This window comes from Xyrauchen texanus, chromosome 41 (assembly GCF_025860055.1).
Source record: "Xyrauchen texanus isolate HMW12.3.18 chromosome 41, RBS_HiC_50CHRs, whole genome shotgun sequence".
In the NCBI taxonomy this organism is placed as follows: domain Eukaryota; kingdom Metazoa; phylum Chordata; class Actinopteri; order Cypriniformes; family Catostomidae; genus Xyrauchen; species Xyrauchen texanus.
In genome coordinates this window covers 10,820,763-10,841,711 of record NC_068316.1, presented here as the reverse complement: position 1 = coordinate 10,841,711, position 20,949 = coordinate 10,820,763, and the positions used below count along the sequence as shown (strand labels likewise).

The following is a 20,949-nucleotide window of genomic DNA, read 5'->3' as shown; positions in this document are numbered from 1 at the left end:
TCTGTACTGGAATAGATTTTCTAGACACTGTTATTTCAGGATGAACAGAGCAACATTTCAGATGTGATTATTGGACCGCTGGTTAGTCCAGTTATGAACAAGTTATTCAGTCACATTACTTTTTTGATGTGCATCTTGTATTTCTAATAAATTCAATAGGAATTTATTCAGTAAATGTGTTTCCATCATATTTATGCACATTCAAGTTTATTTTAATGCACATTTTGGAATTAGTTTTTTAGCATCTTGGTATTTCTATGTATTTACTCATGTTTTTGACATGCGGCAGCCAGGTCTGTCACGTCACACAGGGATGAGACCATTAATATTCTGTGTGGATGCCGATTTCAGACAGTTGATGCAGCGCTGGTAGCTCAGACTCAGTCAGCACACTTCAGAGGGAGTTAGGTAATGCTTTGATTCACCATGGATACTGAGACCCTCAGAGAGTGGAGCGTTTTCATATGTGTGTATGTGTGAGCTGCTCAGAAGATCAGTAAGGCCTGCAGGCTTGAGCTAATGCTTGTCAAGGTCACCCTATAGTAGTATGACAGGCGGATCGTGTCCTCATCACTGCAGACAGTAAGTGAATTAAAGAACAATCCACTTCATTTACTTAAGCTGTTTAAACGTTGATTGACTGCTATCAGCAGCATGCTGATATGCATAGTGTAATTAAGGGTTGAAAAGTTTCCATACCCTGTTAGCTTAATTAGCTAGGTCTGATATGACAAGATTGAGTGTGTGTGTGTGTGTGTGTGTGTGTGTGTGTTGCAGGTCAGGGGTATTGGTTCCCTAAGCAGCTTTTCAATTCACAGAGGGTGTTTTTTAGATGGAGTTTGTGAGTGTGTGTTTGTGGCTCACAGAAGATCCCATAGTCATCTGATGGCCTGCTCTTGTTCAGCCAACACATGTAAGAGCCCTCCATGATAGAAGCCATCCAAGATGACAAGAGGCATCTCCATGGCAACATGCAGAGGCCTTTAATGTCTCCAGACCTCCATCATGAAAAGTCCTAGATCTCTCGAACAAGAAAGGCTGTTAATTCTGACCCTGCTCAGCTGTCTACTCAGTCACTTTCTCTCTTCCACTCCCTCTTTGTCTCTTTCTCACTCCTGTCATCCCTTCATACAATTGTCTAAGTTAATTTAAGGTGCCCAGGAAGCTGCTTTCTCTAGGAAATATAGTACATCGGACAACTCCTATCTACTTGAATGGGCAAAAGACTGAAAAGTCTGTAACTGTTTGAGATTACAATTCAATGATATGTTTAATTCAGCAATAAATCTGACAATAATGGTATCATAGATTTTGACTCTTAAAGAAATACTCTGGGTTTAATACAATTTAAACTCATTCGACAACATTTGTGGCATAATATTGATTACCAGAAAAATGCATTTTAACTTTACAATCATAAACGTCAAAATACTCACTGTTTCAAAAGTATAGCTACAAAACATAAACAATATGCATGTTAACATGATTTTAGTGTGATAAAATCTCTTCCTAACCTTTTCTGTGTAAAGTTACATTTTACAACTTTTTTGCTATGATGACGTAATGCTGTAAACCTTAAAATGACATGAAGATTTTAGCAACTTTACAGCTCAAAAAATATGTTTGATCAGAAGAATGCTTTTATATAATTATAAGCTTCACATTTCTGCTTTTGAACCCTCCAATGTTGGCCCCATTCACTTCCATTGTAAGTGCCTCAATGTAACGTAAAAGGGATGAGTCGAAATAATTTTGAGTGGTAATCAACTTTATGCCACAAATGCTGCCGATTGATATTGTATTAAACCTGGAATATTCCTTTAAACTCAAATCTGTATTCTATAACTGTTCTATGTATTATGATTACTTAAGTTATGTTTAAAGGAAGATTCTGGGTTCAATACAAGTTAAGTACAAGATAAGTTCAGTCAAAAGCATTTGTGACCTAATGTTGATTAGCACAAAAATTATTTTTTTTTGGCTCGCCTGTCCTCTTCTTAAAAAAGAAAAGAAAAGAAAAAACATCAATGTTACAAAGTGAATTTTTTAGGGTTAAAAGGCAGAAATGTGAAGCTTATCATTTTATAAATCACTTACATTAATTCTTCTGTAAAAAACTCATGTATTATTTGAGTTGTACATTTTTTTAAGTTGTTGTATTTATGGTTTAGGGTTTTAGGGATTACAGCATTATGTCATCAAGGCAACAAAGTTTAAGTATATAACACAATAACAGTGATTATTTTAACATTCACAGATTAGCCCCATTCACCTCCATTGTAAGTGCCTCACGTGAACCTCGATCTTTTTTTTTTTTTTTGAAAGAAAACGAGGGACAAATCAAATACATTTTTGTGGTAATCAACATTATGCTACATATGCTGTCGGTGAAGCTTAACTTGTATTGAACAAGTATATTTTCTAGTCGTTATCAAGTCCAAAATATTTCAACAACTAGAAAGTGCTCTTATGCAGAGTAAAACTTACATGCAAGCCATAATGATAATTTTTTTCAACGAATCAGTCCAACTTGTTCACAAAATGGTGAAAATGATTGATTAGCGAATTGAGTCAGAATTCGAATGCTTTTTTTTTAAAAAAAACGTATGCTGTTATCAAAAACTATTGGAAAGTTTTGAAATATATTAATCAAAAACTGTGGGAACCTGGTTTTAGAATAAACAAAAAAACAGGCGATACCTCTGTCAAAAAGTCTGTTGGCTCTTTTAACTGACTTTCATTGCTTTTGCCACTGTATTGAGCATTGCAAAGCTGTCTGTCTCTTGTTCTGTCTCTGGTAACGTCCACTCCTCACCACTTATCAATAAGCTCTGTTCCCAACCCCCAACCATAAGTGAACGCCTGACCTTTTTCTCATCCCTGGCTCTCATAATGGTCTGGCCTGTCAAATGATTATTATTCTGTGTTTGATTAGCTCTCACCTTTCCAGACTCTTTACACTGACAGAAATATCCTCACACAATGTTCCCACTTACCCTTTATAGCACTGTCATTTGTTTGGTGACACAGAGCGTTGGCTGAAGTAAAATGAATGTTGACTTTTCTCCAAATGGGGGTTTGAACTCGCTAGTTTGGTAAGGAGGAGGTCTGACATGCCAGTCTCTATTATGGCTCAATCTGCTGAGTGTAAATAGCCATTTTATGACTAAATCTATTCCTTCATTAAACAACAAGAGTGCATTTACCTGCTCTCTCTGGGGTTACATCATCAGACAATACTGAGCCGTGTTCTTGTAGAAAGCAATAGCTGACATTGCTTCTATTTTGCCGTTAAAGGTCAGTGACTGTCTCTGTGAGCACATAATGTAGATGTACCTTTATTGTGATTCATTACAGAAATTATATCGTGTTGGAGTTCCTACTGTACATTAAAAGAATAGTTCACCCAAAAATTTAAATTCTTTATTAATTCATCCCCATGTTGTTCCAAACCAATTTGAGTTAATTTCTTCTGTGAAATATACAAGTAGATGTTTTGAAGAATGTTATCGAATGAAGCTGTGATATCTTTGTGTAAGGAACAGACGTATTCTTTTCCCACCCATTTTTTTCTTTCCTTTTCTCCCCAATTTGGAATGCCCAATTCCCACTACTTTGTATGTCCTCGTGGTGGTGTGGTTACTCACCTAATGAACTCTCAGTTGTCTCCAATTCTGAGATAGTCAATCTGCACATATTATCATGTGGCTTGTTGTGCATGACACCGCGAAGACACCGCATGTGGAGGCTCATGCTACTCTCTGCACCCCACACACATTTTACCACACGCCCCATTGAGAGCGAGAACCACTAATCGCGACCACAAGGAGGTTACCCCATGTGACTCTACCCTCCCTAGCAACCGGGCCAATTTGGTTGCTTAGCGGACCTGGCTCGAGTCACTCAGCACACCCTGGATTCGAACTCGCAACTCCAGTGTTGGTAGTCAGCGTCAATACTCACGGAGCTACTTGAGCCACAGCTTTAATTAAAGGCTAATTGTTTTTCTTTGTCACGACTGAAAAAAGATTGAAAGATTGATATCCCTGTGAGTTTGACAAACGCAGAGGCCAGAGTGAGTTAATCTTCTCAGTAATATTTTTCATAGCGATAGGTCCAGAATAGGACCACCTTCTTAAAAGCTTCTGTTTGAACGATTGTTGATTTATGGTGGAGCATTTGCACAGAAAGATAGATAAAGAAGGGAAGACCCCAAATAATGACATGATGTGATTTGTGAATGCACTCTTTGTGATTACCTCTGTGCTGTGATGGATCCATGCAAGCTGTTGACTGCGGGTCCAGAACCAGAGCACTTGAACACACGTTGTCAGACACCATTTTATGCTGCAATAATATCTGCAATGAAAGCAATGCACCATTTTTTCACTTAAAGGTAGTGTGTGTACTTATGGCTGTTTTCAAACAGGTTTTTTTTAACACACCCTTTGTCTACAATTAGTCTGCCAAAACAGATAATCCCTCCCATTACACGCGCCATTGGTTTAGCCAATGTTGCATGTTGGGCTAGCTTGGATGCTCAAACAAACGGAGCAATGTCTTGATAGCGCCACATAGCAACAATGTTTACGCTTTTTGGGGAAATCAACATAAGAAGGGCTTACTTGTAGTTGGCTCTGGATATATAATAACATTGGAAAAAATTGCACACATCAGTTTTGCTAACATGTCCTAAAAATGTTTTAGAAACATTCCATTTTGGTTATGGGAGCATCAAAGGGATAGTTCACCCAAAAATGAAAATTCTCTCATCATTTACTCACCCTCATGCCATCCCAGATGTGTAAGACTTTCTTTACTCTGCAGAACACAAACAAAGATGTTTAGAAGAATATCTCAGCTCTGTTGGTCTTGACAATGCAAGTGAATGGTGACCAGACCTTTGAAGCTCTAAAATTCACATAAAAGCCACATAAAAGCAATAACTTCAGAAGAAATATGATAAATGTGGGTGAGAAACAGATACAAGTTCTTTTTATCATAAATGTCCATTTTCACATTCTTTCACATTTTGAAAGTGAAAGTGGAGATTTATGGTAAGAAAGAACTTTAATATTGATCGGTTTCTTTTCATTTTTGGGTGAACTATCCCTTTAAATCCTCCAATTTGCATTTTCTAAACGTAGAAACATTTTCTAAACTTTTTTTTACCCATAGTAAAATATCAACACAAGGATGGACTTCATTCAGCTGAAATGATGGGAACTTTGGAAGTAATTTGAATGTTGATTTTTTCAAGCGTGGTAACATACCTTGGGTTTATAGTTTCTCTGAACTTTCATTTGTTCTGTGGTTACAGCTGCTTGTGTAATTCACCACACCAAACAAGATATGGATCGATTTAACGCAAGAGTTTTTCCTGTCATCTTATCGATGTGGCAGCCATTGACATGGTTGAACTGGATTCTCAGAGTAAAAGTGTAGGTAGTCTATCATCTTAACCAGCTCATCTAAATGCAAATGAGGATGAGGCATGACCCCCATCTCCCGGAAAAAGGCTAAATGTTTTTTGAGAGGAAGATGTCTTAAAACTCTGGAACTAGATATGATTTACATAACACACACCCACTCTCACCTGTGCTCAACAATGGTTAAGGGGTCATTAAAAATGCTTGTGAACTTGTAACTGACACATGCAAAATTACATGAAAGTGACAATTGACGTGTTTTTCTGCAAGTGTCATGTTTTTAAATGTTAATATTAATCTCGAATTGTTTTTTATTACATTTGCTAATTCATACTAAATCAAGAGCAAGAGCGAAACCAAGAGAGAGTGACATCCGCTGACAGTTAACATGACACTTTTGGTTCAATTGAATGAGACACTCAAAGGCGCCGTTCATTCCCTTATTGGACAGTAAAATTAGATTCGAATTTAAAGTGCAAAATAATCACGGTTATCTCAAATAACCGCGGTTTGATTAAATAACCACAATCAAACAATTATTTAATTTTCGCGACAGGTCTAGATGCAAACCTGAGCTCTATTTCAGCTGCCATTCAATTTTGTGAGTTACAGTCTGATTATGAGTTTAGTATTACGATCTGATCCTTAGATTAGGATGACAGTGTATTTTGTAATGTGATTCTTAGTTCAGTATGGATAAAGTTCATGTTTGAACTCGTCAGCAGCACTTCCAGGTTCATTCGGCACTCCAGAAAAGAATTGCTTTTAATGAGCGCTTCGTTCAAATTGAGTCGAAAATGCCCCAAAAGTGCTGTTTGTGGAGATGAAATGTTTCAGGAGATTTGGGCTTCTTTAGATTTTCAGTAGGTTCAACGAATCAGGACAAGCTATTTCATCAAGGATTTGACATAAATTATTATATTTCATGAATCACTGTCCTTTTTACCTTCACCAAATTCAGATCGTAAACGGCTGTTTTTAATTTCCAACCACAACTGATGTGACAGAAATGAGGCCAAATATGATCTAACGATCTTGTACCACCATGTACGATCTAACTGGATGAAATGGACCCCATCTCACCACTTGCCGTAGCATGCATTGGCTGATTGTGAGTGGGTATATGAATTAAAAATAATGTATTATTTTATTATTAATTTATAATTTACTACTTCTAAAATAATAATAATAATAATACATTTTATTTGTAATGCGCCTTTCTCAGACTCAAAGCGCTAGACTCAAAATGTGTCTTTGCATTTATTTTGAATGCATCTAAATCATCTGTTTGTTTATTGAATATGTAATCTGATTTTATGTACTGCATTTTACATGTCTGATGGTAGTTGTCATTTTTTATGCCATGTTTCTCAGGCTTTAGAAATGTATTAAACATGTGTGGATGTGTACGACTACCATATAGGCCAGTTGAAACAAGTTAAAACTGGTTTTGCATTGTTCAAAATGAACCTACATATTTTTCTTCACAATAACATAGATATACTTTTATGTCTAGATTCCATACTTTTCTTTGACCCTGAGTGTTAAGCTCTAATACTGAGCTGAATGGTACAGTATTTGAGTAGAATCTTAAGGCTGTGGAATTTTGCTTTACTCAGTAGACGCAGATTTAAAAGAGCTTTATGCAAAGACAAACCACTTTATTGACCCGCAGACGACTGAAAGCTCCAGCCAAACCACTTCTCTCTAACGTATCATAAGAGTAATATGCAAATCTCCAGCCTTTTGTAGAGCCTTAAAATTAAGCTTTATTTGTAGTCTTTTGATGTGTTTGAAAAGCAGTGATTTTCGGGTGTTTTTAATTGAATTGGACCCACTTACTCCCACTGATTCTTTATTCCGTTTTAATTTTCGTATATGGTACTTTTATGAGCACATTTAAAAGAGTCTGTCATGAGGGATGTGCTAAAGTCTACTGGTCTTTTTTTCCTGACACAGCTGTGTTTAGAGCGGAGCCCCACAGGGCAATGGGTTGATTGTTATTTAATCTGCCAGCGTTCCAAAGCCCAGCAAATCACTCAACAGAACATCAGTTTGTCCAACCGCTAGACTAATCAAGCACTATGTGTTTATTAGTCAAGAGGACAAAAGAGCTTCCTATCTCTGTCAAAACAGCTCTCACTCTCAATGATTAGTATTTCTCTTCAAGTCATCAATTTGATCGTGCCTGCTTCATACATGTAAGGAAACACTACTGTGCATACTTGGTGTAAGGGAATTTAAACACACCCCTTACAGTAAGTATAAAACTTTGGCGTGCAACTCATCCCTCATTGTGTATGTTACGGACAAGAATGATTCTTCAAATTGTACGGCGTGTTGGTTAAAAGTGTGCTATTACTTTTAGTAAGTGATCAGATCATTTTTGCATGGCAGAAGGAGGGTGGACAACCTGTTTTTTTCTATATAAAGAATATATGAAATAACCCAAAAAACAAGCCTCACATGAGCTTAACAAAGGCCTCTCTGGATTTAAACAATCTGTGAGACTAATGGAGAATTATCTCTTGGCTGTTTGTTGACTCTCTCTTTCTCTTACAGTCCACATAGTTACCTGATCTCCCATGACTTCAAGTGTTCCACTGCTTCAAGAAGTGTTGCGTTCATTGTTGTGAAATTGTATAAACACTGTTATATGAGCCAATTCCCCACTATAGGATAAAACTAGACTTTTTTCTAAAGAAAATGTGAGTGATGCTTGCCCTTACAAAACTCACCCCAACAATGCTCCATTCTGTTTGGTTTCTAGGGTGTTGGTATGCAGTTGCCTAGGTGTAAGTGGTTGCTAGTGTGTTGCAGCAAGTGGTTGCTAGGGTGTTCTGAGTGGTTACTAGTAGAAGTAGACCAATATATCGGTTTTACCGATTAATCTATGTCGATAGTTGCTTTTTGTAACTAAGTTATCAGCAAAAATCAATTTTTTTTGGTTCTGCACCAAATCTGAATTTTTCTGGTTATTATTGGGATTATTATTGGAAACATTTTCCACCCGTTTAAAATTTTTTTTTTTTTTTATCAACCATCTGCCTGGTAAAGAAATTAATTGTGCGACGAGTTACATGCCGAATTAAATAAATATGATCTATAGCAAGCAGAGCTAAAAGCTGGTTTTCGACAGTCTCTCGCACTTTTCTGCCCTTTGTTTTGATGTGCTGGTATATATTATATCCTCTGGTTGATTGTGTGGGGGAAAACAGTCCTGATATATCTGATCTGATAAAGACTAGGTCTATCACAACTGAGAGTGTCCACATCGGCCTTTCCTGTCAATGTGCGCTGCTTCCTGTTATCTTCTCCTATTTTTTTTTTTTATATGTTTGTGGCCTTTGTTGATATCGACACCTCTCTCTCGCTTGTACAATGCTAGAGGGCTTATCGCCAGCGCTCTACAAAGGGGTCAAAGGAAGAGTTATTCCCCTGAGGAAAGACATATTTCAATTTAAGTATGGTTTATTCATCATGCTGCTGGGGCAAGGCCAGAGTGTTAATGTATGTTCTCTGCCACAGAGCAATGAGGTTTTACCTGCCCTGAATACCTGACATGTGGCCTTGTAGGAATATCAAACATTTGGCTGGCTGAAACATAGACTTTATTTCACTATATACTAGGGCTGGTTGATATTTTGGATATCATGATATACTGTATTTGCAGTGGTTTTACTGGTGATATACGTTGTATGCATCACAATGATTTTGATGCCCCTCTTATTTGCCAATTAAAGGGATTGTTCGACCGAAAATGAAAATTGTGTCATCATTTACTCACCCTCATGTTGTTTCAAACCTGTATGACCATATCTTGATGTTATGCAGAATGAGCCTCACCTTGTTTGTTTGACTGAAGAAAGAACATAATTCAGGTTTGGGACAAGATGAGGGTGAGTAAATGATGGCAGAATTGATTGAACTATTCCTTTAAGTTTCCTTAAGAATATTCCATAAGATTTATGGTTACGCATTAAGCATCTTTCATTTAAACTTTTTTTGTTTTTTGTATTGCCTAATGTTGGTAAGTTTACACAAAAATGTTCAAAGGTCCCAGTGAAAAACTGTGGAAAATGTCTTAGGCTATTTTATGCTACAAACATGCTATTTGTACTAGAATTTTACAGTATTTATTTCTTGAATTAAACATTTAGAATTGACTTGGCAAAAATGTCTATTTGGATTAAATGATGGTTCTTCTGATTGGGGGGGAAAAAAAGAAAGAAATTCTATCCACCAGCCCTACTCTATATACCCACAAGTGATTTTTCTGTTGGTTATTTTATTCAAAATATTTGTGTTTGAGTTAAACTCATACTGAAGTGGATGCCTCAGCAGTTTTCTAATATACCCCTACCCATGAGGATATACAGGCAAAGAAAAACATGTTGGCTATGTTGTTTCCGCTTCAGACAATGGTTTTAACTGTCAGAAATTGAAGTTAGCCCTTCAGGTGCAGTCTTTTGTTTAGTAATTTGATCCATGTTCAGCTGTTCAGGGGTAAAACACATAGCTCATTGTTCCTTTTTTAACTTGAGCCTTTTACTGTGTGATGCAGTTGGTGTGTACATTCAAGACATGATGTCATTTAGACAAGTTTGTGGTTGATGAGTTGAAGCTGTTGTATTGTCCGCCAATCTAGAGCTTTTGCTTTGAGAGCAGGGGTTTGAATCTTTGTAAAGTTAAAGTGGCCCTAGAAAGTATTAGAATGCTTAAAGCTGAAGTGTGTTCAAATACTTTTTACTATTCCAGCTTTAGATGTAAAGATCATCTGTTAACCAGTTAATTGATGTCATTTTAAAGGTTGTACTATATGAAGTCAGTTCTATGGACATGTTTTACTAAGTTTGGCAACCAAAACGTATCCAAATACTTTTTTTTTCTTTTAAAAAAAAAATAGTATATCTATAGTTTTATTGTTTAAAACCCACCTAACTTCTTTTTGTGAAAAGTTTAGCTTGATAGTGTGCATTTCTTTCTTTCAAATACTTCTAACTACAGCATTTTTTTTATTTTTTATTTATTTATTTGTTTACCTAATGCAAAGCTATTCAATGCTATACTGCCCTACAAAGGCTAAGTGCAGTAACTATGCTAACAAAGAAACAGAGAAAAAGGCCTTTTTAAAATTTTTATACCAGCCAGTCAAACATGTTATGGGTAGATTAGTGGTAATGCATTTATCCTGAAACGGGACATAATTTAACCCAGATATTTTTTCACAAGACAGAACACATGTCATAAAGCCCATTAGAAGTCTTAACTCATTTTTGACCAAATTTGTAGTTACTGCACTTAGCCTTTGTAGGGCAGTATAGTGTGGTTTAAGTGTCCAAACACTTTTAGGGGCCTTTTATTTGTACTTTTATACACACACACACACACACACACACACACACACACGTGCCACACACATATGTTGGTGCAGCTATCATTAGACATTAGGGATGCACCGATACCACTTTTTCTTTTCCGATCCGATGTCAGTGTTGTTTTTTACATAATCAGATTACAATATCTTACATTATTGTGTGGAAATAATTGGGTGTGCTCTTTAATATGTAAAGAAACACAAACCTCTAACTACACATTATTTCAATATAAATGTATAGCTCATTAAGAAACACTTTATTATTATTAACTAGTATACTGGATAATGTAGCAGCAAAATCAACAGTAATTCCAGTCTTCAAGTCTTCAGTAGAAAAGCAGTTTTTTTTATTTATTTTGCAAATTCTTTTCAACTTGTATCTGGACTTTAAAGGATTCAGATCTCTTTTTTTGTTCAATTTAGCTGTCACTAATCAGCTCACTTTTCATTCCCAAATGTATTTTTTTGGAACCCATTCAACTTAAATATTATTATAATTATACTATATATGTATGTATATGTATAGTAATATATCTCAGTCGTGCACCTTTAAATTTTAAAACCTCACACTTTTATTTTAGTCCTGTGTGTCTGTTTGTATGCAAGTTCACAGTAGTTTAATTCACTTCTTATTCGAATTCAGGTTAAATGCACCTCCAGTGCTGTTCTAAATGCATATTATAAGTGAACCGAACTATTGAGCATCTACATCTGAGATGTGGTTCGTTAGTAGCGCTCAAATATTTTGCACCGCTGTGAAGGCTAAAAATAGCCGTGTGTGTGTGTTAACAGAGCAGTGTCATTCCTTGACGCGCTGGAGCTGCGTGTGCATTTTATATATTTACTTATAAAATACTTACTTTACTTACACAGCCTTTTGTGATTCACAGAGCTATTACATGTCTTGAAGTGACTTTTAAGAAAATACACGAGTCATATAAACTACTTTAATTGTGTTTTTATGGTTCTTTTATGCCATTTTTTGAGCGTGACAGTAATGAACATGACTAACACACAGTATCGGATTTGGATCGGGCTCTTCGGACTGATACCAAATCCGTCTAAAAGCTTCAGTATTGGAGCCGATACTGATCCAGGTATGGGATTGGTGCATCCCTTAATAGACATAATGATTATTATACTGTACGAAGTATAGATTCTATACCCTAACACTACCCCTAAACGTAACCCTCACAAAAAACATTCTGCATTTTTAAATTTATGGGGACACTAGAAATGTCCTCATAAACCATATTTATAGTATAAAACCCTTACCCTTACCAGTTTGTAACCTAAAAAAGTTTCCTCGTAAACCATACACACACACACACACACACACACACACACACACACGCACACAAACAGAGGACAGGTCGATATTGCACATCTGACTACTCAGCCCTTTGCCTGATTAGATCCCTGTGGAATACTCACACTAAACAGGAATGCAATGACATCACAATATCCTGTCTTTTTGGAACGCAACCCTGTGACATCATCACATTCTCTGAGTGGCTCTACACTCTTTGTGCTGCACTGTCCAAAAACACTTTCTCTTTGATAAAAGCCCTCTAAACATTGATGCAAAATCTTTGACAACTGCAGTTTTCTTTCCTGTTTTGACATAATTTCGAAAATGAAGTTCGGCTAACATACTGAAGGGCTTACCCTCTTTTAATAGTTAATAGACTTTAGTTACTTCACAGCCATGTTCCATAATTTGTTACTTGGTAGTCGGGAGAGGGACATTCTCCTTTCAGAGCATTTGATTGGACAAAATTATGTGTAGAGTCATCAATAATTTTAGTCTGTTTTCTCAGAAGAAAAAGATTGTACATTAAAAATGTGTATATGCTTTTAAAGGTTACATTTTTGGCCTATTTACACTTTATGCGTCTCGATCTATCTGATTGCTATCCGATTGGGAATGCACATTCCATTTACGTCTAGGTTTTTACATGTATAAGTGCATGAGGTGACCTATTGTAAATAGCCCATTTGTCAACTTTTAGAAGTACACTGTCTAGATGACTTCAAAGCTAATACATATAATAGAACTACAAAATAGAACTATAATAGTATTCAAAGCCACAAAACTCCATGGGGTATCTATTTGCTAAGCTTTTAAATGTAGCATTGCTTACACTCTCCCAGGCCCTAGAAAAGCCTATATGAAGGTCTTGTATAAATTCTCTGAGCCTGTAATCTTCTTAGAGAAATAGACAATTTTTACTTGTGAAGTTGCAATTTCCATTGAGGCAGTTTATTTCCACTGAAGCCCATTATTAAGATGTTTGTGTTGTGGAAAAGCAGAAGGATGGCTTTCTCTATTCTGTGATCCAGGGGCTCTACCACCTGCAACATGTAATTACGCTGCATGCTCAAGTAAAATGACGAATCGCATTGTTGTTATTGGAAGAAGATTAAAGGGATAATTCACCCAACAATTAAATTTCAGTCTTCATTTACTCACTCTAAAGCCATTCCGAACCCATATGACTTTATTTCTTTCATGGAACACAAAACGTTAGGCAGAATATTAGCCTCAGTCCCCATTCACTTTCATTGTATGGAAAAAGATGCAGTGAACATGCATTTTTGGGTAAGCTATCCCTTAAGCTATTTCCACAGCAAATAGAATGAAACTCTAAATGTTGTTAAATGCTTTTGGTTTACCATGCCATCTAACACTGTAAAGGGGGTCACAGGCCGGACACATTCTAAAATTTTAAACAATTATTTTCTACAAAAATACACACACACACACACACACACACACACACTACCAATGCTCAGCGTCAAAATGTTGCAGTGCCACAGAGCTCAACTCGCAGTTTTCCATTGAATTTGTCCTTTGATAATGAACTAAATCATTATCAAAGGACATAGATTATTTAGCCATCACTAGATGACATATTGTGTATATGTTGCATTCATACATATTTTCAGTTACAAGTATGTCTTGTTGTAGTTTGACAACTTGAATGAAGCCCATTTAATGCTACATATAGAGAAACTGCATAATAAACGTTGCAATTAAGCAGTTACACCAGTTTCATAAACTAACCTGAAAACTCATCAATGTCACTTTGTTCATTCTTGAAGAATGGAAAAACCTTGGTAACTTTTGAGTGTACTGTCTGCTGTGTACTACCCGCGACGCGCCATGGCACTTCTCGTCTGTTGTGCGACCATCTGCATAGCCATTGTTTTCCAACTGAGAAGCAATTTGTTTAGATTTTTTTCAGTGTAGCCATATCCAGATGTAAGCTCATCCAGGAACATGTGGGGTAAAGAGATCTCTCACCCTCAGCCAGGACTGTGGCGTGGCAACGTTTTACATTCAACTCAGAGGCTATATGCTAAATGAATTTGAGAGTTGACAGGCAGATCTGGAATCTGATTCCACTCCAATTTATATTAATGACAGTCTTAAGAGCTGGTCTAGGATCATTACAGGATTCAGAAAGAGTCCATGAATTATTACATCTAAAAGATTTATAGATGTCAATGATTGTTGTCTTTAAAGGCGTGTCTTATGGTTCATGGCTCTTTCTGAGCACTCATGTAATGATGTAATTTAAAGAAATTTGGAAGTTCATACCACTCTTTCTGCAGATCATATTGTTCTGGTAGAACCACTAAAAGCTCCTCAAACTCATAAGATATTTGGAGCTTCTGTTGTTCTTTGACTGCATGTTTCTGGTATGCATTGTACTATAGTGCACTGGGTGCCAATGTCTAAAAGCCTCGTGCATATCACATCTATTCAGCTCAGTTAGAGACTATTGTGTCCTAATTAGCCTTTAAGATAGGGTAATTGTGTTATGAGAGGGTGACAGGGTGGAGGGCGGGGCCGGGTTTTGATTTAACACTCCCGGTCCCTTATCAGGCTAATTAACCCTCTGGAGTCTAAGGGTATTTTGGGCCCTGGCGAAGTTTTGACATGCCTTGACATTTGTGCTTTTTTCAGTTGCTTAAAAACATATTAATGGCTAAAGTCTGATAACACTGTATTCAACACAAACTGGGCTACAATAATATGTGAGCAACATGTATGTACAGGTTTGTATTTTTGAGAAAATAACGTTTATGCATGGTTTTTGAAAAAACTGAAATTTTAAGTCACTGAAATAAAATCATATATCACATACTAAAAATGTGTCCACAAGACTTTTGAGAACTGGATCTTGTAGCCTAGAGTTTTTGCTACAAAATTGTGTGATAACCATCCTGACCACTCATTCATACAAAACAATATAGTAATTTAACTTTTGTAAGACACATTTAGTGTTGAAAGGTAATATGTGAGGAGGCGTGAATGATCATGAATATTCATTGTAATTCACACATGAGACAAAGACCCTCCCCTGGGCCTATCAATGAGGGATAGAGAATTAATGTGAGGAGACTTAATGATCCAAATCAAGTTTTAAGTTAAAAGAAGAAATTTGACTATATATTTTCTTTACATAAAGACTTTAATTAATTTTAGACCTACACAACCGTTAAAAGAAGTCTCTTCTGCTCACCAAGACTGCATTTATTTGATCCAAAATACAGAAACAACATTGATATTCTGAACTCTTTTTACAATTTTAAAGAACAGTTTTCTATTTAAATAGAATGCAATTTGTGATCAAGCTGAATTTTCAGCATCTTTACTGCAGTCTTCAGTGTCACATGATCCTTCAGAAATCATTATAATATGCTGATTTTCTAATACGGCATATTTAAAGTGCATTTTACTCGTTTACACCCGAACAGATATTTGCAAGCACAAGTTTTGTGCAGCATAAACGCTATTTAAAATATAATCTAAACGTTCATATAATTTTATATCATATTACATTATATACATTACATTTATATTATACAGCATACAATTTAAATACCTGCTTTAGCCAAAACAGCATTTACATGTAACTAAAACTAGCTTATTAGGAGTCATATTTCAAATGTCAATACTATGAATCCAGTCTGGCGAGTCTGGAAACAGTCCCACTAGTAAAATATGTACATGTTTATATAAAATATCATGTGAACTAATGAAAACTAATTGACTTACTCATCTGAAATTGTCTCCTCGGCTGGATCAAGTCTCTCTTCAAAATACAAATGTTCATCGGAGTCCCCTCTTCTTCTGAGGAAAATATTAACTCTTCCATACTATCCTGGAGCTCTCTCATCTGTGTATCGTTGCAAACACGCAGAAAAATGAATGAAATGTGTTTAAATCAAACTTCACAGTCACCTGTGTATTGCTACAAACACGCAGAAAAGTTGAATTGTGTTGCGTTTACATTAAACCTCACCGTCGGGGGCGTGTACATTTGCATTGATCGTCTCAGCACATTACCGTATGAATGGCGCGCTCTGCTGGTGGGTGTGATCACATTACAGATAATTAGATATCCAAGTAAAAACAGTACATCGCTTTGTTTCAAACAGATTGCATTGCAGGAGAATATTTGTTTTAAATGTTACTTGTTTTATTTAAAAGTAGACATTTTAAGCTTTCTTTAGACATATGTTTCATGTTTGTGTGATAAGTATTCGCAGAGTTTGTTCATTTTTGTGACGCGTTTCTGAAATATGCTTGTGAACACAGACTGCTGAAAGCTCACCCTTTTTAGTTTCTTTATTTTACAAAAGCACAAGATGTTGTTGTTATTGTGAGTGTACACAAATAAAAGTAGACCCTTTATAGTCTCTAATGATGTCTTACACTTAACTGTATATCCAAAAATGACAGATTCTTTTAAGTTGTTTCTGCTGTAATGACTAAAATAACCACCAGAATGCACAGGTGCGTCCGTCGACCCCAGAGGGTTAAGCCTCCGATCCTAGGGTACTGGAACTTTCAGAAACAGCATGTCGACTTCCCATGTGATCATGTTGCGTTGTCAGGGCATTACTAGGGTGTTCTAAATGGTTGTTAAAGCTTTGCTAAATGGTTGCTAGAGATTTTTCTGGATGGTTGTTTGGTGATTAGTTACGGTTATCATATTCTTGGTTATTGATATGGCTTGAGTCTGCCCTTCATTGTAAGTCTGTAGAATGTTATCATGCACCAGGCGAATATCAAAAGTGCTTAGAAAAATAATAGCACACCTCTCCTCAAGAAGACCCGTGATATTATTATCATTCATGTCCGTAGTGCCAATGATGATGAGCAAGTTACGTATCAAAGTTTAATACTTAGAATTTGGGATTTGAACAAATGCCTAACCCCAAGTTTACTCTATAATAATAACGATGGTTACCTTAGTAAATACCACTATTGAGTAAAATATTATGTTCTAAACAAATGCTGAATTTGTTTGTACATCTGTCCTATTATTCTGTGTACACCAAAATTGTGACAGCTGCTTTTTTTTTGTACAACATGCTATCTGTTGGAAGCTGCCTAATACATGAGAAATGTTGCCAACAATCCCCCTCCAGCGGATTAAACAGCAGTTTGTTGTACACCTGAATGATGTCCAGTCCAGTAGCCTATTGCTTCTACCCTCATTTTCACTCACCTCATGAGGCAGTCTGCTGTAGTTTTTCCTTTTTTTATTTTTTATTAAGGGTTACAGACTTAGGCAGAGGTGTCAGTTTACAAGGGACTGTCCCTCAGGGAAGGACAAGGAGGGTAAGTGAAAAGCAAAAGTGTGTGTGTGCGTGTGTGTGTGTGTTAAGTAAGCGAGATGAGGACGGCCAATGCCATGAATCTCCAAAAGCTAAAAACACCACATAAATCTGTTTGATTGGCAGCAAGTGGGTGTGAGGAAATGAATCATACAGACTCTGTTTAAAAAAAAAAAAAAATAAAAAAACCCATACCCTTTTTTTTTTTCATCCCAAAGCTCTTCATCCTCCTCCTCATCAACTTTAAAGCTGTTAGCCTTTTTATTGGTCCGTTAAAGAGGTCATCAGGGAATAACTGCCTTTACTGTTAACCACTTCCTGTCCTTCCAGGGATCAAACACTGTGTTCTCTATCAACATGGCAAATAAACAGAATTATGTTGATGGTACCAGAGAGGAGGGAGAGGAGATTAGCTCTGTTCCAAAACATAGAAAGCTGCCTACCTAGATAACATTTTAACAAATACACCATCTTCTGAAGACCATTCCATAAGCTTGGCAGCAACATCATGCTGTCTTCTAAGGGGGCTGTTCACACAGGACGCATTTATTGCATTCAAAAACAGGAATAGAATGGACATTTCTTGTGCGCTTCAGGTTAGAAGTGCATTTTGTTGTGTGTGGAGTTCGTTGCTATGAAAAGTGTTCCAGATCAGACACTTTTGATGATCTATTTCTGTTAGCATGCTGTTGCCTTTGAAGACAGCTGTCTATGTAGGGAGTAGACGGCTAGTCAGCTCACAAGAATTTGTAACAGAACTATTTATTTATCATTGGAGCTTTCTCATTTAGTTTTTCTGTCAAATCTCTGCTATTTACACAGTATGCACCAGATATTTTTTTAATTTCTCTGCACATGTGACGGCCCAGTCGCCTAATGCTTTGTGACAAGAGCCACTAAACCTTGTTACATTAATCATTTCAAGAAGTGCAGCCACTTCATCCTAAACTTCTCAAGATTTGCCCAAAAACACCTCACTATACATACCACATAAAAAAAAAAAGAGTTTTATCTTGGAATGTTTCCTAAATTAAAAATAGAAATTCTGAAAGAAAAAAAAAAAGTTAACTTAAATGTTTGATGCTTTTTTAGTATTATAATATGCACTATCAAAGAGGCCATTGTGAAATTTAGTTTTTTTACATTTATAAAGGCTGTTTGTGTAACGATTGAGGACTGAGGCTGACAAAGGTTGAGGATCCAAGTGCAGTTAACTTTATTTAAACGAATGGAAACAAACAGAGATGAACAAACAAAACTACCACGATGGGCAAAAATGAAAACAAAACACGAAAACACTGGAACTGGGAACACAGGCAACAAAACACGAAAACACTGGAACTGGGAACACAGGCAACAAAACACTGGAACTGGGAACACAGGCAACAAAACACTGGAACTGGGAACACAGGCAACAAAACACTGGAACTGGGAACACAGGCATGGGAACGAACATCACCTACATACAACCACGTTCACAAACAATCAACGAAAGACAGGGACTAAACCAAAAACCAGGATATATATACATGAACCTAGAACTAAGGGGCCAACGAACAAACAGAACACCAAACAAGATGGCAAATGGCAAACTTAACGAGGGCAGGTGAAAACAATGAACAGTGAACACGAGGGCTGACAGGAAGACTATGGAGATACAAGGGTGACAAAAGGGAAAACTAAGGAATAACAAAAGTGACAAAATTACAAACAAAGGGCAACAGTGAGACAAGACAGGGTAACCGTTACAGTTTGTACTAGGGTTGCACGGTTTACCGGTAATAATGCAGTATTGCAATACCAAAAAAATTACAACGGTATGATATCATCTTGTTGCTAATTTCAGTACCATGTTACAGTATGCTGTCATTAGCAAAATGATATGAGATGTGGCAGTTTTGAAATGAAGTCAATGACAAATAAAAAAAACAAAAAAAAAACTGGATATGGCAAAATTTGATCATTAAACAGCAGAAGGATGTCATTTAATTAAATAATATACAATCACATGCACTGCACGCTACAGAATTAACAAGAGGTGCCACTCTGTTCATCTGCTTCACACACACACAAACACACGGGCGTACGCATACGCACACATTCACACAGACTCAACACATGCTACTGGTTCTTAATTTTCATGCAATGTGTTTAGAGTATAAATGACTGTTAACACTTAAATTAACTCCTCCAGTGCAGCTCTGAGATTTCAGCTCAAGAGTCACTGTAGGATTATCCCAGCACTAATGGGAAGCTTGATATAACTAACCAGAAAAACAGGAAGAACTCAAAGGTCTGCCAAAATAAAAGTCCCGCTAACATGAAAGCTCTATTCAAATGGATGCGTGAAATTGAAGACAGAAAAATGTAACTACTGTATAAAAATATAATATTCAAAAAGTAGCAATAATACTTATAATACCAATTATATAATATTAAATGGATGTTTAAATATTATTATTAGTATTATTATCTGTACGCAATATCACAAATGCAAGTGTTTTATCAGCATGTTGTGATTCAGCCATAACAGCCTTGTGCCACAGGTAATCCGATTTTTTTTTCCATTCATGTTTTCAGAAATACTGTGAAGCTCTGTTGTGTGGCATTTTATTTTACAAAAAATAAAATAAAATAAAAAAATTTGTCAAAGAAAATAAATAAAAAAAGAAAAAAAAAGAATTTGATTTATTATTTGATTAAAGCTTATTATTTGATCATGACATTTAAGTAAAACATTACATTAGTTAACATGGAATCCAGAAAAATGTAAATGGAAAACGCATCATTTGTACCTGTGATACTTTATGCAGTTCTTTTAATCAAGTCATTTTCTGTGTATTTTCATATACTATAGTATCGATTTAGTATCGATACTGAGGTACCAGGGCTGGTATCATACCAAAGCCAAAATGTGGATATTGGAGCAACCCTAGTTTGTACATTTTGTGACACTCCTTTTATCTTGCAGGTGACATCACTCAGAAAGGATACGAGAAGAAGAGGTCAAAACTGCTCGGGGCGTATCTACCACAGCCTTCAGGTATGTGCCCAGACTCTCACCTACTACTTAGGGGACACAGGAGTACGTTTGAACCCATAGACCAGCATTTGGATAGGATTAAACAGCTGCAGTAAGAGTCCGAAGCAGCTCATATTTTTTCTACAGCAGATGGGTTAGCCTCCCCTTCTCTCATTTAAACAGATCCTAAAATCCTGCAATGAGAGACGATTTCCTGTGTTCTAATATTCTAGGTTTTAAGATCCGAACAGATGGATTTCACATTCGTTCTCTGTTCCACATTTGAGAGTCTTTTGCTTAAACAGCAATGCCTTTTGAATGGCATCTTAATGCCTTTGCACACTAAACCCGAATTTCAGCATGAATTTTCAGCTCAGTTTCTCAGCGTTATTAACATTTTGAATAGAAACAACGGATTCCTATGAAGCCATTCACACCTGGAACCAAAGCAAGATTTTTTTCTTCGCCCGGTGATGAAAAGCCCT

General features: G+C 36.4%; 1 protein-coding gene across 9 annotated transcripts in view; it reads left to right on the top strand.

Annotated features, from left to right (window-relative positions):
• Nucleotides 1–20,949, top strand: part of LOC127634058 (disco-interacting protein 2 homolog C-like) — a 150,132-nt gene that overhangs the window by 56,792 nt on the left and 72,391 nt on the right. For all 9 annotated transcript variants that reach the window (XM_052113466.1, XM_052113465.1, XM_052113462.1 and 6 more), the window contains exon 2: nucleotides 20,414–20,485. In XM_052113466.1, the coding sequence (XP_051969426.1) occupies nucleotides 20,414–20,485 (72 nt within the window). The remainder of the gene's footprint in view (nucleotides 1–20,413; nucleotides 20,486–20,949) is intronic.